The 15268-nt window shown below is 44.9% G+C and overlaps 2 protein-coding genes across 25 annotated transcripts in view; both read left to right on the top strand.

Moving 5' to 3' along the window:
• Positions 1 to 4499: 4499 nt before the first annotated feature.
• On the top strand, positions 4500 to 7915 carry CCK (cholecystokinin; the record flags this gene model as incomplete). The annotated part of the gene is made up of 2 exons (XM_084306629.1): positions 4500 to 4755; positions 7779 to 7915. The coding sequence occupies 2 exons, from the start codon at positions 4500 to 4502 to the stop codon at positions 7913 to 7915; spliced, it is 393 nt and encodes a 130-aa protein (XP_084162755.1).
• A 6504-nt stretch (positions 7916 to 14419) lies between these two features.
• Positions 14420 to 15268, top strand: part of LOC311206660 (transmembrane protein 170B-like) — a 43899-nt gene continuing 43050 nt past the window's right edge. For all 24 annotated transcript variants that reach the window (XR_014618208.1, XR_014618209.1, XR_014618210.1 and 21 more), the window contains exon 1: positions 14420 to 14801. Coding sequence is in view for 1 of the 24 variants with exons in the window: in XM_084282189.1 (XP_084138315.1) it covers positions 14622 to 14801 (180 nt within the window). In the remaining 23 variants the exon portion in view is untranslated. The remainder of the gene's footprint in view (positions 14802 to 15268) is intronic.

Genomic DNA, 15268 nt, shown 5'->3' with positions numbered 1-15268 from the left:
TATACATCTACAAGGCATGCAATTGGTCAAAACACTATACTCACTAATTTGTCCATTAGTTCTGGAAAACTATATTGTTCTGTTCCCTGCTATCCTCTACCAATTCTTCCTACTTCTTAGGAATCCTTCAGACTGCCACTCCATTAGTTGCACATCAAAATGAAATGAATTTGCCCCAACATAGACAGCGACCTGCCTCTATCCTTCCAGGTCTAAATTCCCAATGTACTTATACTTGGCAGCATATACTGCTCCTCATTTAATAGGCAGCCTAAATGTCTTGGAATCCAAAGCCATGGAATGATGCAAAGTGAATAATAGCCACGTTTCATTTTAGGGTAAAAAGAAAAGGCATCAAACATAGGCATCCTAATTTGCTATGCTGTCCACATGACAACTGTGCTGTTGCAAACTACGTGTGATATTGTGAAGAAAAATATACATGTATATCATAGAGACATAAGTCACATGGACATTGACAGAAATGAAGTATTGCACAGCCCGTGCATGCTTACAGCTATAGGAAAGAGCAGAGCGCTTCCAAGCTTCTGCTCGCTCTGACACTCACAGACAAAATCTGCTCCATCTCACAGCAGAGAAAGATTGAGATGCCAGTGCTCACCGTGCCCTGCTGCACTCTACTAATGGCACTGGCCATTTCGGTTGCACAGCAGACATAAACAATGTGTGTATCCCTCCTGTCTCCATCCATCCATGCTGTCTTCTTGCTTCAAGCCCAACTCAGAGCTTTGTGTTGGACCAGAACAAAATATATGGTCAGCTGTATGATCCCTTTTGCCACCTCTGCTACACAGGAGAAAACATTTGGCAGAAAACTAGAGAAAACAGTTGAGGACAGAGATATCTTGATTGTGATGGGGAAAAAAAAAAAAAGAGAGAAAATCAAAACTTTTAGCAGATATTTGCCATTAAATAAATAAAGAAAGAATAATAATAAATTTAAAAAGCTTATAGCCTTTAAACGGCATTATCCTCCAGCTGCTACCTCAGGGATGCATTTATGTTAGCATTTACTGCATTGCAGGGTTCATTTTAGGTTTAAATTTATTTTGCATCCATACTTGGAGGCTTGCTGTATTACTCAAGATCTGCTGCAGTTGAAGTATTTTCCTTCCTATTGGAACAAAGGTCGAACACAGGAAAAGGTTAGCATTTTTCTTACCCCACCTGTGGTGGTGGCACCAGGTCCTCCTGCAGTTAGCACTCTGCACATACAAGGTACAAGCCCGGTAGTTACGTGAACACTTTGGTCCTGAAACCTAACAGGTCACGGTTAATCAAACCCCAATTCTTTCCTCTTTGTGTCACATCAGACTGTAATACACAGCCTAAGTTTCCACAGGAAACTTGCCTCAGAATCCTATCAAATTATTCAAGATGAACAGGCTTTCATTTCTCTTCTCTGCCCAAAACAATACTAAAATGCCAATAATTAACATATATTTACCAAGGACTGGAAGTTGAACACAACTTCAAACTTTCACCAAAGAAAATGCCAGTAAATCAGAAAGTGATCTCCAAGGATTATACATACTAGGAGTGAGGAATTCAGTGAGAAAAAATCAGTGTTCAAAAATCTGCAGCCACAGTTATAGACAGAGCAGTGCTGCTGACTTTAATAACTTGACATCATGCTGTAGCCTCACTTTTTTTTTTTTAAATTCACTATGAGGTCTAACTAGGGAAAAGAAAGAGGCATTTGCAGTCAGTGTAATTGATCATGTGGGTAGAATAATGCAGAAAATTTTGTGTTGTGCTGACACTCTTGAGCTCCTGACCCTGTCACTGCAACCACAGTGATTCGACCACTTCAGAGCTACAGTGGAAAAGATAAGATATGGTCTTGTAAAGTATCAAAGATCACAGTGATATATGTACATAACTGTCCAGCAGACCTTTCTGCATTTTCTACTTGATTCTGTATGCGTTCCTCTTCTGTATACACATGGGAACAAATACAGTGAATTGGCTGCCATATGTGCGTACACATGCACGCACATATAGACACATTAATTCTCACTCCATTTGTGCAGTCCTGTAATTGAACTGATATTCAAAATCAGTTCAATGTAAATGAATTCCTATAGTGTGTATTTGTTCAATCAGACAAATATGTCAGCTTAAATGGCTGCTTTTATATTTATCCCTTTGTGCTATGAATTATGCATATGCACATATTAGTAAGCTCTCTGTCTTTCCCTTCTATTAAGCTCTGGACTGCCCCCTTGGGAACTCATTATCTAATGAGTTTCACAAGGGCTTGATGCGACTCTCCCAGAATTGTTATTAAATTGTACCTTCCCAGAAAGATTGTGATACTTTTCCCAGGCACCTACAGTTCAATTCACTGATGACTCTTTCATTGTCTAACAGCAGCGAGCATCTTTTCCTCTAAGACAAAGTAGTGAAATTGAGTTATCAGAAACACTACTGTTTTGTGGTTGTTGTTGTTGTTTTTCCCCAGGGAGAGACAGAGACATTAAACTGGCACTCGGATGGGTATTGCTGGAACAGCTTCAGCATTGTTCTTTCCTCCAGCAACGTGCTTCCACTTACTTTCCTGTCCTCAAAGCACGTTGCGGGTTTGCTCTTTCGTAACCAGCTTGGGACAGCAACTTCACCCGGCATCGGTGCTCAGCTATGTGGGAGACGAAAAGCTGCCAGAACACCGTTCTGGGGACATGCGTCTTGCCGACAGGCTGGGGCATGGTGAGAGCGCTTCCACAATCCCAACCCCATCCTCACCACCTCCGACGCCAACGCCATCCACAGCACGCCACCAGGAGACCCCCTTTCCAGACCGGTAATCCTGAGGGCTGTGCCGCCTTCGTTCAATTTTTTATTATTACTTTTACTGTTATTATTTGTATTTTCTTGCTGCCGTCAAGTGACTAGGGGCCGGGCTGGGTGGCCCCAGGAGGGGCGCCCCTCGCGGGGCCCCGTCGCCCCCTGGCGGCCGCCGCGGGACGACCATCGGCAGCCCCCTCGGGGCCGGGGCAGTGGGGGACAAGGTGGGATTTGGGGAGGGAGAAGAGCTCCCTGCTCGGGGCGGCTGCTGCTTCAGAGGGTGGGGAAGCCCATTCTCGTGGTGTCTGGGCGGGGGGACAGCTCTCGGCGACTCAGTAGCCGGCGTGGGCTAGTAGTCCCGGGGGGGCGAGGGCGGCGGGCAGGGGGCGGGCAGGGAGCCCTGCGTCAGCGCTGTGCAAACACCACCGCCCCTATTTAAGGGGCCGCCGCCGAGTCGTCCCCCAACTTCTTCTTGTCCCTGCCTGGGTGGGTACTCGGTGCTCTGCCTCGTTCCGTCCTCGGGACAGGTAAGGGGCGGCACGCACACACGCACGCACGGAAATGGGGGGACAGGGTGGAACATACGCGGGAGTCGGGGTAAAACGAGGTCCCCGCGGAAAAGGGTGCAGAGCAGCCGTGGTGCGTAAGTACCAAACCCTGCCTGCGTACAGGACCTGTAATTGCTGCTCGCTGGAGGGGTGCTTTTTGTTCAGTGCCTGGGGATGCTGATCAGGGGTAGCTCATGGGTTGTGATTGTTTTCATGCCGGTATGTGGTGGGCAATCAAACTTCGTTTTCCCCTCCACTAAAATGAGGAGTATACTCGATATGCTGTTCAAAAATGTAAACTATCAAAAAACCCCATATAGATGTTTTCATGGATATTTATAAATAGAAATTACCCTCATAGTGTTAAGTACTAGGTACCTCGTTTCTCCTCTTAGCAGACTAACTTGGGTGTTTCAAAAATACAATTTCAGCTTGTGTGATCAAATGATCTGGTAAAATGGCAGTCTTTTTCTTTAAGGAAGCAACAAAATTGTCTTATACTTGAATTCTCTGTTTTATATGAAAAAATATGGTTATATTGCATGTTATTTCTTACACAGCTTTTCCTACCGCAGCTGTTAGATCAAATGATTGGGGTGGTGTTAGATTTGTGTTTTGTTTTTTTCTACTGTAACAAGGTTTTGTTTCTTCTTTCCTTGTACAACGAGACAAAACCTCTTGAACACTAAAGTTCAAACCAATTAAGGGTTAGAGAGTTTAGGCTCTTTGCAGAACTTGTCAAAATTAAGTATTTGTAATAGTGGATTTTAGTACAGTGGGAAAGTACAAGAATGTTTGAATCCTGAGACTTTTTTTTTTTAAAGCTAGGTATAGCTCCCTTGTGTTTTACCGAAATGCAGCTTTGAAAAAAGAAAAGCAAGTAATAACTGAGTGAGTCAGGGAGACAGAATACATACACTGGAAGGGATAAAACCAATTCACTGTGGTACCTTCCTCTTACCAATAGATATTTAACTACTCCTGTGCATTTTGTCCAACTTCAGACAGATCCCACAGTTACCTGCAATTAAAAAAAAGTTTTCTCGGAAACCAGCACCTCCAAAGAAATTTGGGGGTGAGAATAACACATGATGTAATAAGTCTGGTCATTCTAACAGCCTGTCATTCCTTTTTCCTCCAGCAATGTACAGTGGTATATGCATCTGTGTGTTCCTTGCTGTGCTCTCCGTGAGTTCTTTTGGACAGCAAACTGGGGGCTCACACAATGACAACCTTCTGGCTGCTGAGCTTGAGCAGAGCTTGACAGAACATCACCGACATGCCCGCGCCCCTTTGTCTACTGGCCCCCTGAAATCTGCGCCACGGCTGGATGGAAGCCTTGACCAAAGGGCTAGCATTGGAGCTTTGTTGGCCAAGTACCTTCAGCAGGCCAGAAAAGGTACTGGTTATGTGCTACTTCTGTATCCGTGGAATTTCCTTCAAAGATACCTAGATGTTAACTCTGTCATCATCTAACATGAATTACTAAATTGCTATAGAAGATAGGAAGTAGATTTTGCCTGGTTATTCCAGAACTAGAGACCATTCTTTTTCTCACCTACTATAAAATTCCTCAAAAGAAAAAAAAAATATACACACACATACAATGTGTGTATGTATGTATATACATATATAATTAGTACCATTTCCTATTAGATTTTCAGTCCCAGGTAGCCTTTGGACAGAATCTGGCAATTACTTAAAACCTCTATGGTGCTGATTCTGTAACAAGGACATGAGGTCCTTGTACAATGGTACAGTATTGGAATTAAAGGATTTGAATTATTTTGAGATTCATTAGTCACTTGAGGAAACAATTGTATTACTAATGTGAGCTAACAAGAGCAGGTGAAGCAGTTTCTGATGTCTTACAGTGCATGTTTTACATAGGCAAAAACACATGCCATGTATATGTATACAGAACATGATAGATCAAAACCATTGCCCACTGCAACTCCTCACAAGAAAGAACTTTTGAACTCTCTCATCTCTGTACTGCTTTGTACCGGAATACAGTAGCACCATGGGCAACCTAACTGCTGTGTCCTCCAAGAATGACTACAAACCCCAGGAAAAGCCACTGTGCAACTTAAAGGGTTAAACATCTTGTTTACTTGCAATAGCTTCACTCCCATCTATCCCCTTGTACTGCAGGGAAGTAAGATACAGAAATAGAGCTTAAACTTGGGAAGCAGTAATTAGGATAACCTGTGCATATAGACACTGAGAATTTAACTCAGTTCCAGTCCCAGGCTGTGTTTAGGATGAAATTCACTTTATTTATACAAGCAACAGTTTTCTTTTCCCTTGTCTCTCTATACAACCCTATGTAGATAATTTAATCCGCTCTTCCTGATAGCCTCGCTGCTGACCTCTGTTATAGGCAGAATCCCATTCTTATTTTTGGTGGTGGTTTACAATTAAGAGATGTCACATGCATTTTATGCATTACATAGGCTGCCATATGCATTCATCCATGTACCTAAGAGGGCCAAATCAGAAACAACAGAAAAATAACCACTTCTAATATATTCTGAGAGACTTCATCTCATGTTACCAATTTTCACAATATCTATTAAAGAAATTAATTTTAGCATTTCACATGATCTAGTGGAAAGACAATTCAGATACAAAACTCTGTGCTACAGTTAAAGCTGTTACTGAATAAGAATCTTGCAGCAGGAGTCAGCACAGCAGAACCCTCCTTACATTTCTCCTGTATATTCCTTGGCACCTTCCTGCAAGGAAACTGAACTTCTCATTCTAGTTTATGTAGCCATTATATTCTCTTAAATATTTGGCTGACATTTCCAAATAGCTCAACCACATGAAGTGTATGGCGAGGGGTGGACGCCTTCCTAGTACAGAAGAGAGAAGATTCACAGGGACAAAGCAGAAGAAAAATACGAAAAAACTTATAACAATGCATACAGTTGCCAATCAACTGCTTTCCCGTCAACACATTATGTTATGTTCTCATTTAACATAAAGGTTCAGGGCAACACTTCAAAAATCTCTGAAGAACACTCGCATCTCCTGCACTAGTCACTTTTAACCTGTACAAGCCATAACACTCACTAGAAAATTCCATCCTGGGGAAAAGGGAGTCTGCATTTTCTGGGGTTAGCTATTACCAGTGATAGCATCTGTCCTTGTGATTAATAGGCTAATTTGGGTCAATATTTCCAGTTAAAACAGGGAGAGTTAAATTCTCCCAAGAGGCTGCAGCTAGATGGCAGCCCTGTAGTCAAACTGCTACAATTTTGAAGCTGTTTGCTCTATGTTGATTCTACAGTATCCATGGGACATCTCTGGTGATTTAAGGAAAAGTAAGTAAGGTACTCTTAAGGAATTCATTTGACTGTTTATGACCCCTAGCTTTCAATTCACTTCATGTGCAGGCTTTCAGCATGAATCCAGCGCTGTGTAGCTGAGACAGGTGCATCGCTGATCTGTCCTCTGCAGAGCCCTTTTCAGGCCAGACCATAATGGCACCAGGGGAGTGCTTACAACCTGCAGGTCACTGCAGGCTCAGACATCTCTTTAATAGCAGTTTCTGAGTGATGGTCCTGCAGTATCCTAGCCCTTTCTGGTGCCAAGAAACCATTCTCATCAACTTTGTGTTCTGAATGATGCTTGTGAATATAATGGGTTTTGAGGCTTTAAGGGTAGACAAACATACTTTCATAGAATTGTTTTGTCATTTTGTTTTAGGTAAATGTCTTTAGCATGTTTGTTTTCTTTTTGTGGTCCATTTACCTCTCCTATCCCTCTACTACTAACAAAAACTTTGCATTTCTTTGATGCCCTGAACAAGGGTGATAGAAAGGCTATGGCAAGATCAAAGATCAGCATCCCACCCTGCTGTGAAAAGAGTTATGAAAACTTTATAAAGGCAGTGAAAATATCACTGAAATAGTAATAAGCCCTGTGTAATTTCAGCATTAAACACCTCTAGCTGTGAATTCCAGGCACAACGTTCTGAATTTCAGGACTATCCCCACTTCTTTATGAAACCTGGAATTCATAAATCTACAACTCTTGTTACTTAATTTGCACTATAGGAGCTCCTATACTTACATATATGGCTCTTCAAGTAGTACAGGACTATAGGGAGGTCCTGGACTTTCCTTCTCTAGTGAAATAGGAAATTTCCTATTCCTTTGCAGCAGCCAGGAGCAGAAAGAGATGAAAATAATCCGTTTTGTTTTTTTGAAAAAAAAAAAAAAAAAGAATGTCAGAACATTACCCATAACATTCTGTGATATTTTCCCCAGTGATATAACAGCAGTGTTACGTGATCTGTATAAAGTCAAGCAGTTTCAGTTATTTCATGCAGACATCTGCTAACAAATACAAAACACTCAGAAATGGATGAAAGTATGTCTACTTACTCTCTCCACTCCCACACTTTTTCATTAGGTCCCACTGGAAGGCTCTCAGTTATGGGAAACAGGGTACAGAGTATCGATCCTACGCACAGGATAAATGACAGAGACTACATGGGCTGGATGGATTTTGGACGCCGCAGTGCTGAAGAATATGAGTACTCCTCCTAAAGAACAGCAGACTATAGCAACAGGAAAAAAAAATCACACTCCTATGTCTGTACAGAAAGAAAAAATAATTTGTTGTCCTCTTTAAATTAGTGTTTTAAATTATATCATGTATTTGATGTAAATTTGTCTGTAAGATTATACAATGCAATATATACATATGCAGAATTTTCCAGAAAATGTTTTCTTTCTTTTGTGGTTTCTCATACACCAATATTATATTAAAATGATTTCACTTATTCCGTCTTGTTCTGTCACCGCATGTTGCTGGGTGTCTTACTATAGAGGCAGGAAAATGCCTTCATTCATTGTACATATTCCGTGTGTTAAGTAGTCAGACAAATGAACCACTTTATAGAAAAATCTTGTCACAGTAGTGGTGAGCTCTCTGAGGAGAACCTGTCCAAAACCAAACACAACAGCACAATGCTACCAGAAAAGGCCAGCTGTCTTCATGGTAACCCCATCTGTAAAGGACTGAGTTATATACCCAACCTATGTGTTTGTGGCAAACAGTCAACAGTGCTAAAAACTAGAAGAAAAAGAGGAATGACACCAAAATGCTTCACCTTCTTGGCTTATTTATTTTATGTTGTGAACTAAATGTGAAAGTTCTGCTGATGGCTGCGAATCATGGAATAAACAGACCATTCCCTGCTGTGTGGTGAGCTAAGCCTTCATTTGGGGATGGCAAGGAGAGCTGTGCCAAGGGAGCAGAGGAGGCTTCTGAGGGAAGGGTGAGGTACTGGAGACAGCAAATCACCATGTTAAAGAGAAATGGGGTGATCCCAGTTACTGAACCCAGAGGCAGCCTGCAGGCTGCAAAAGGTGTTTCAGGTGTGTGCACCTCCACCCCAAGTAACACCTCCAGCAGCTACAGGCTCTGCTGCAGCAGCAGGTTCACACAGCCCAGGAATTCCCTTTGCTGCAAAAGGAGGGGGCTTTGAACGGCATAACGCAGAATTTCCACCAAGTGCATGCGTTAATTATAACATGAGTGCATGTTTTACATTTTGAACATCGGGTGTTTGCCAAAGAAAGAAGGCAGGAAAACACCTCAGTAGTGTGTTCTGTAGCAGATAATAGACACTACAGAAAACATTTATACTAAAATAAAACTCTACCAAAATAAAACTCTACAAAGGTTGGGGGAAACAAGCAGTTATGCCAACTACTGAACACAGCAAAAATAAAAACATTTTTGAGGAGCTGTTCCTAACAGAAGCCAAGAGACCAGACACTATTGTAGAAATGTGCAATGCAAAAGAGACTTCAACAAGTGGTAACAAAATTTTCTTTCTCAGTAACCCCAAATCTCCCATTCTGTGGATCTCAACTTGAGAAAATGAAAGTACTTTGCCATACAAACTTTTCTTCCTCTCAGGGCCCCTTTAGACAAACTCCTTCCAGTCTGCCTTTTCTCCTTACTTCCTTTCCAAACGTAATGAGTCTCTAAATACCTGAATTTTCTCCTCAGTGTTGATCATTGCCCATGGGAAAACTGTCCAAAGTACCATTTTTTTCTCAAAATTTTACAAGAGATTAAAAGCAGTTAATCGACTATTGCTTAAAATGAGGAAAATACAAATTAATCTAAAAATGAGTAGATTGAAGCATTTCCCACTGGAGTGCTGTTTCTTTACAAGTAGCATTTACTTTGCTCTCTCCTCTCCTCTCCTCTCCTCTCCTCTCCTCTCCTCTCCTCTCCTCTCCTCTCCTCGACTCTCCTCGACTCTCCTCGACTCTCCTCGACTCTCCTCGACTCTCCTCGACTCTCCTCTCCTCGACTCTCCTCTCCTCGACTCTCCTCGACTCTCCTCGACTCTCCTCAAGTCTACATGACTCTTGGGTGTAACTTCTTACAAATGATAAAAGATTCTCAAGAATGACAAAAAGATTCTCAAGATGAGAATCTTGATGCTGTACCAGTGCTGCTCAGCAGTAGACAAAGCATTGGTGTGATCTCAGTGCTATTCTAGCTACAAGCGCAGAGCACAGTACTCTATGGGCCACTGCAGGGAAAGTTAATTCCATCCCAGCCAGATCTAGTACACTTAACTATCATTGTTAACAGCTAAAATGTGTATATAAAGACAGTTACGGTGTTTGCACAAAGCTTATGAAATTACTACAATATTAAATGATAAAAGATGACAGTGCATCATATTACTCACATTGCTAAGTATATCAGAGCCAAGGAGAGAGATAAAGTCTAGCACGTTTCCTGGTACCATTTTCACCTGTACCAACCTGCACTCTCCTACATAATGCCAGAATACAGTTCAAGAGATAGCATGTACCAACAGCCACTCCAGATAAAATTCCGTTATGTCTGTTCCCCTTCTCCACTACATAGCCATCAACAGGCCTTCGTGACACCATACAGTCATAAAACACATACCTAATTTTTGTTCTAATTTCTGTTCTAATTTTTGTTCTATTTTATTAAATCCCCACTCTAATATAGTCTGAGAGATGTATTGCAGTTCAGTATAGATTTAGGAAAAAAAAAAAAAAAGTCAAAGAAAATTGAAGTTTTGTCTCAGAGCTGCCAGGGCATCATATGGTTCCTGGATATGAACAGCTTGCCACTAGGAGCAGAAAGCAACCTCTGGCCCTAAATCATTTGGCAATACAAACACAACCAAAGAAAATTAGCAGGTGTCCACAGTTATAAGCACCCATGAAAACAATGCCCTGTTCAGAAAAGTTCACAGAAAATCTACTCCATATACAACAAAACACAGAAAACTACCCAATACCTTATAACAAATGTAAGATAAATACAAAAATAAATTGTAATTGAATTCACAGATAAATATCAAAGTGAGAATTACAATATTCCACAGAACAGGGTTGGCAAGTTTGAGACAATGTACTTCCCCTTTACTTATGATTTATATTACATTACGGTTCTGGATAATCCTAGTACATTAGTACATTCCAAGCTACAGAGAAGCTAAAACGGCTGCTCATCTTGCCAGTATGCCCATTTTATTCATTAGAAGACAGATATACTTATTTTACAGGTAAAAAATGGACCAAGGAGAAATCTGTTTAAATGTTCCAGGCCTTTTTTATCCATTAGTTCTGCTGTCTGGGGATTGTTATTGTCATCTTAGACTCTTCTTCATGCTGTTTAATTTCTTATGCATTGGATGCTAATGACTTCTTTGGACATTAGATTTTCTAAGGTATAAACATTACCATTACTGTAATAAGTTGAAATTTATTCTATGAGTCATCCTGCTGAAGTCATTTATTTCATAAGCAAAAAGAAGAAATCATTCTGGACCTACTAGTAAAAAGTGTTAGATTGGTAGATTTGTCAGATTGAAACTGAAAGCAACTGAAAGGCACCAGGGGTGATACACTCCAAATAGCAGTGGACCCTCTGCCCTGTCACTGTAAGGTGGAGCGGGAGGGGGAAGGGGTGGCTAAGAGATGGGGAGGAATGAAACAGGTCCCTGCTTAGCATTGCAGGCAAGCTCTCTCTCTCCCTACCTCGCCTTTGCAGGTGCCCTAAAACAATAGGTTTGCGATTCTGGAACTTGAGGGATGGGTAAGTGAGGATGTGGTGGAAGGTCCACCCAGAAGGTTGTCTAGGTCAAAGCAATTGACTCCACGTATCAAGACTGCTTCCACTGTTATAAATGAAGTCTCAACTCAATCTGAATTTAGTAATATTTATAAAAGACAAGTAAACAGCGCTGGGAGCGTGGGGAGTCTGTGCTCTACCAACACGCACACATGAACATCGAACCTTCTAAATATACAGTACATTGCTTTTACATACTAAACCCAAGTATGCCTATACATATGTACAATCAGAAAAGGCAACAAACAATCCTTTAAGTCTATTACTATCAATGTCCATAACCAGGTGTCGTGGTTTAATCCGGCCGGCAGCTAAACACCACGCAGCCGTTCGCTCACCCTCCCCCCTCCCTCTCTGGGACGGGGGAGAGAAATGGAAAGTGAAGCCCGTGAGTTGAGATAAAGACAGTTTAATAAGACAGGAATAATAATAATAATAATAATAATAATAATAATAATAATAATAATAATACAATGATGATAATAGTACTACTACTAATAATATGTACAAACAAGTGATGCACAATGCAATTGCTCACCACCCGCTGACCGATGCCCAGCCTAACCCCAAGCAGTCCAGCCCCCTCCCCCGGCTAGCCACCCCTATATATTGTTTAGCATGACGTCAGATGGCATGGAATACCCCTTTGGCTAGTTTGGGTCACCTGTCCTGGGTCTGTCCCCTCCCAGCTCTTACTGCACCCCCAGCCTGCCTGTTGGCAGGACAGAGCAAGAAGCTGAGATGTCCTTGGTTTAGTATAAGCACTGCTCTGCAACAATTAAAACATCGGAGTGTTATCAGCACTCTTCTCATCCTAAGCCAAAACACAGCATTCCACCAGCTACTAGGAAGAAAATTAACTCTGTTCTAACTGAAACCAGGACACCAGGGGAGCATAGTTGGCCTGGTTGGAATGCTCCCGTATCTTCTATGACTTATAACAGTCTCCATTTTCCATTCCTTTTCTTGATTACAAACACCAGAGAATTCCAGGGCTAGTCGTGGGAACAATATGTCTTGCTTTAGGTTTTTAAGCAACTCAGTCTTCAGGCTTTATGTATCCTATTCTTCCCGGATCGAAGAAAAGCATATCCATCTCCTTTTCAAGGCCAATAGGACCTGGATCAAGAGGCACGTCCAGGTCAGCAGGGAGCAGAACAGCAAAAGCCTTCGATGGCTGTAGCAGCAAAGGAGCCGATGGTGTAGCAGTCGGATCAGTAAAGAAGCCCGAAGCTCCCTCACTATCTGGCAAACCACACGTTTCTGACTGTGGCCCCACATGGCTCTTTAAGGCCTCAGAGATTGCTCGCCAGGTGCCGAGCAATCCCACTGCAACCTTGTCATTTCTAGTTGCAGAGTCCCACACCTTGACCTCAGTTTGGTCCCATATTTCAGGAATAAGCTGTAAGGCTACCAGGACAGTCTTTGTTTCTAAGGACGTGATTCCTCATAATGTGCAGCTGCTTACCAGTGAGGGGCAGTTGTGTGCGCGGGTCCACTTCTCTCAGCTTGAGCTTCTTTCCTGCTCTGGTGTGCCTATTTCCAGTGACTTTCTGTATGAGCTTCTCTGAGCAGTTTGGTGAGTTTGGCCAAACCTATCTTCATGAGGCGATCAATGTGCCTGTTCCCATCCTGGTCCCTGTTCTGCTAGCCTATCCCTATTCATTCCTTTTTCCTGCTTATTTATTGATGACATAACTTCATTACATTGCGTTGCCTTTTTTCATCTTGAGGGCAGGCTCCCCTCTTATACCCTTCTCCCCACAGCAGTCCTTTTCAAAAACAATTTCTCATTGTTCAAACGACTTCGCCCAGCAACAGCAAACACCCAGAAACTTCCATGCCTTAACGGCTGGAGAACAAGCAACCCTCCAACCCGAGACTGCATGGAGTCTCCTGAATCACCCTTCTTTGTTCCCTCTAAACATTTTTACATTCCTGATGGCCTCATCGTTATGAGTCTGATGTTTTCATCAACCATGGGGCTTGCCGATCCCCATGGCCACACTCCCACATCTCCCCCTTCTTTCTAATATCACCCATTTTCTCGACACGAATTATTATGCCATATATGGAAGTCTTCAAAAGACGTTTAGATGTAGAGCTTAGGGATATGGTTTAGTGGAGGGCTGTTAGCGTTAGGTTGGAGGTTGGACTCGATGACCTTGAGGTCTCTTCCAACCTAGAAATTCTGTGATTCTGTGTGATTCTGTGATATCACATTAGGGACATGGTTTAGTACGTGACAGTGGTGGGAGGGTGATGGTTGGACTAGGCAATCTTGGAGGTCTTTTCCAAGCTTTATGGTTCTGTGGGTCTGTGATTTAAAACTGATACCGAAACAGCAATTCCAGCCGCTACGGAGCTTATGGCACCCAACCCACAGGCGTGCTCCGCGCACCCTCCCTGAGGCCCCCGCCCCCCTTGCGGCCGCCAAACCCCCTCAGAGCCCCCGGCCCCTCCCCTCAGCGCCTCGGGGACAGCAGGGCGGGCGGGCTGCGCATGCGCCTCCTCCGGCGGGCCACCACCCGCGTGGAGGCGGTGGGCGGGGCGGGAGAGGGCGGGCTCCCTGAAGGGGCGGGACTATGAGGAGCCCCCGCCCCGTGCCGGGCCCCGCCCCGTGCCGGGCCCCGCCCCGTGCCGGGCCCCGCCCCGTGCCGGGCCCCGCCCCGTGCCGGGCCCCGCCCCGTGCCGGGCCCCGCCCCGTGCCGGGCCCCGCCCCGTGCCGGGCCCCGCCCCGTGCCGGGCCCCGCCCCGTGCCGGGCCCCGCCCCGTGCCGGGCCCCGCCCCGTCAGTCCGGCGCCGGCCCGCGGCGGGGCCGCAAGTTGCCCGGGACGGCGGCGGTGGCGGCTCTGCGGGGCTCGGTTCGGCCCGGCCCAGCCCGGCCCGCGGGGAGGGGGGGACGGCCGTTGGCACGGAGCTCCCCCGCGGAGGGGACCGGGGGCTGCCGGGGTCCGAGGGGATGCGAGCTGCGGGCCGGCCCCGCCGCGGCGTGGCGCGGGGGAGGTCGGGCCGGGCCCTGCGGCGCTGAGGAGCTGGAGCCCCGTCCCGTCCCGTCCCGTCCCGTCCCGTCCCGCCCCGTCCCGTCCCGCCGGCCCGGAGCCGCCCGGGATGGATCATTTCTGTCAGCAGGTGCAGCAGAAGGACGTGGGCCGCAGGCTGCAGGTCGGGCAGGAGCTGCTCGAGTACCTGCGCGACCCCGCGGCGTCCCCGGACGTGGAGCAGGACCCGCAGCGGCTCGACAAAGTGATCGACGAGCTGGCGGCGTGGGTCAACTCCAGCAACTTCAAGGTGCGGGGCGGGGAGGGGCCGGGGCGCTCCTTGGCCACACGGACAGGCCGGCGTCTGGCCCGGCCTCCAGCCCTTCCTCCCCCGGAGACTCGGGAATCTGGCCTGGCTTTGGCTAACACTTCTCGCTTTCTGTTCCTTTTATCGTTGCCTGCACATGGCAGCACATTCCCTCTTGGGGGACACCCCCCCAACTGTTCCCTTCGCCTGAAATAGCATAGCTATAACATAGCTAGTAATTCTTTTTTTGCTACCCCTCCCATTCCCTTCCCGTGCTGGGCTCTCTGCTTGGTGTAACGTTTCCTGGGATTCCCAGGATTTCCTGCAGGCCCTAAAGAGTGCTGTTTCACTGTGTTGGTATTTCTCTCTGCTTAATGACTGAATTGCTTCTTCGGGTTCCAGTTGTAAATTTAAAGTTTTTCTATCGCCTTTAGGTGACTTTGTCGTAGACGAGAAGTTACACGGTATTT

This window comes from Netta rufina (genome assembly GCF_964035555.1).
Source record: "Netta rufina genome assembly, chromosome: 2".
In the NCBI taxonomy this organism is placed as follows: Eukaryota; Metazoa; Chordata; class Aves; order Anseriformes; family Anatidae; genus Netta; species Netta rufina.
Note: the sequence above shows the minus strand (reverse complement) of the source record. Positions and strands in the feature narration are given on the sequence as shown.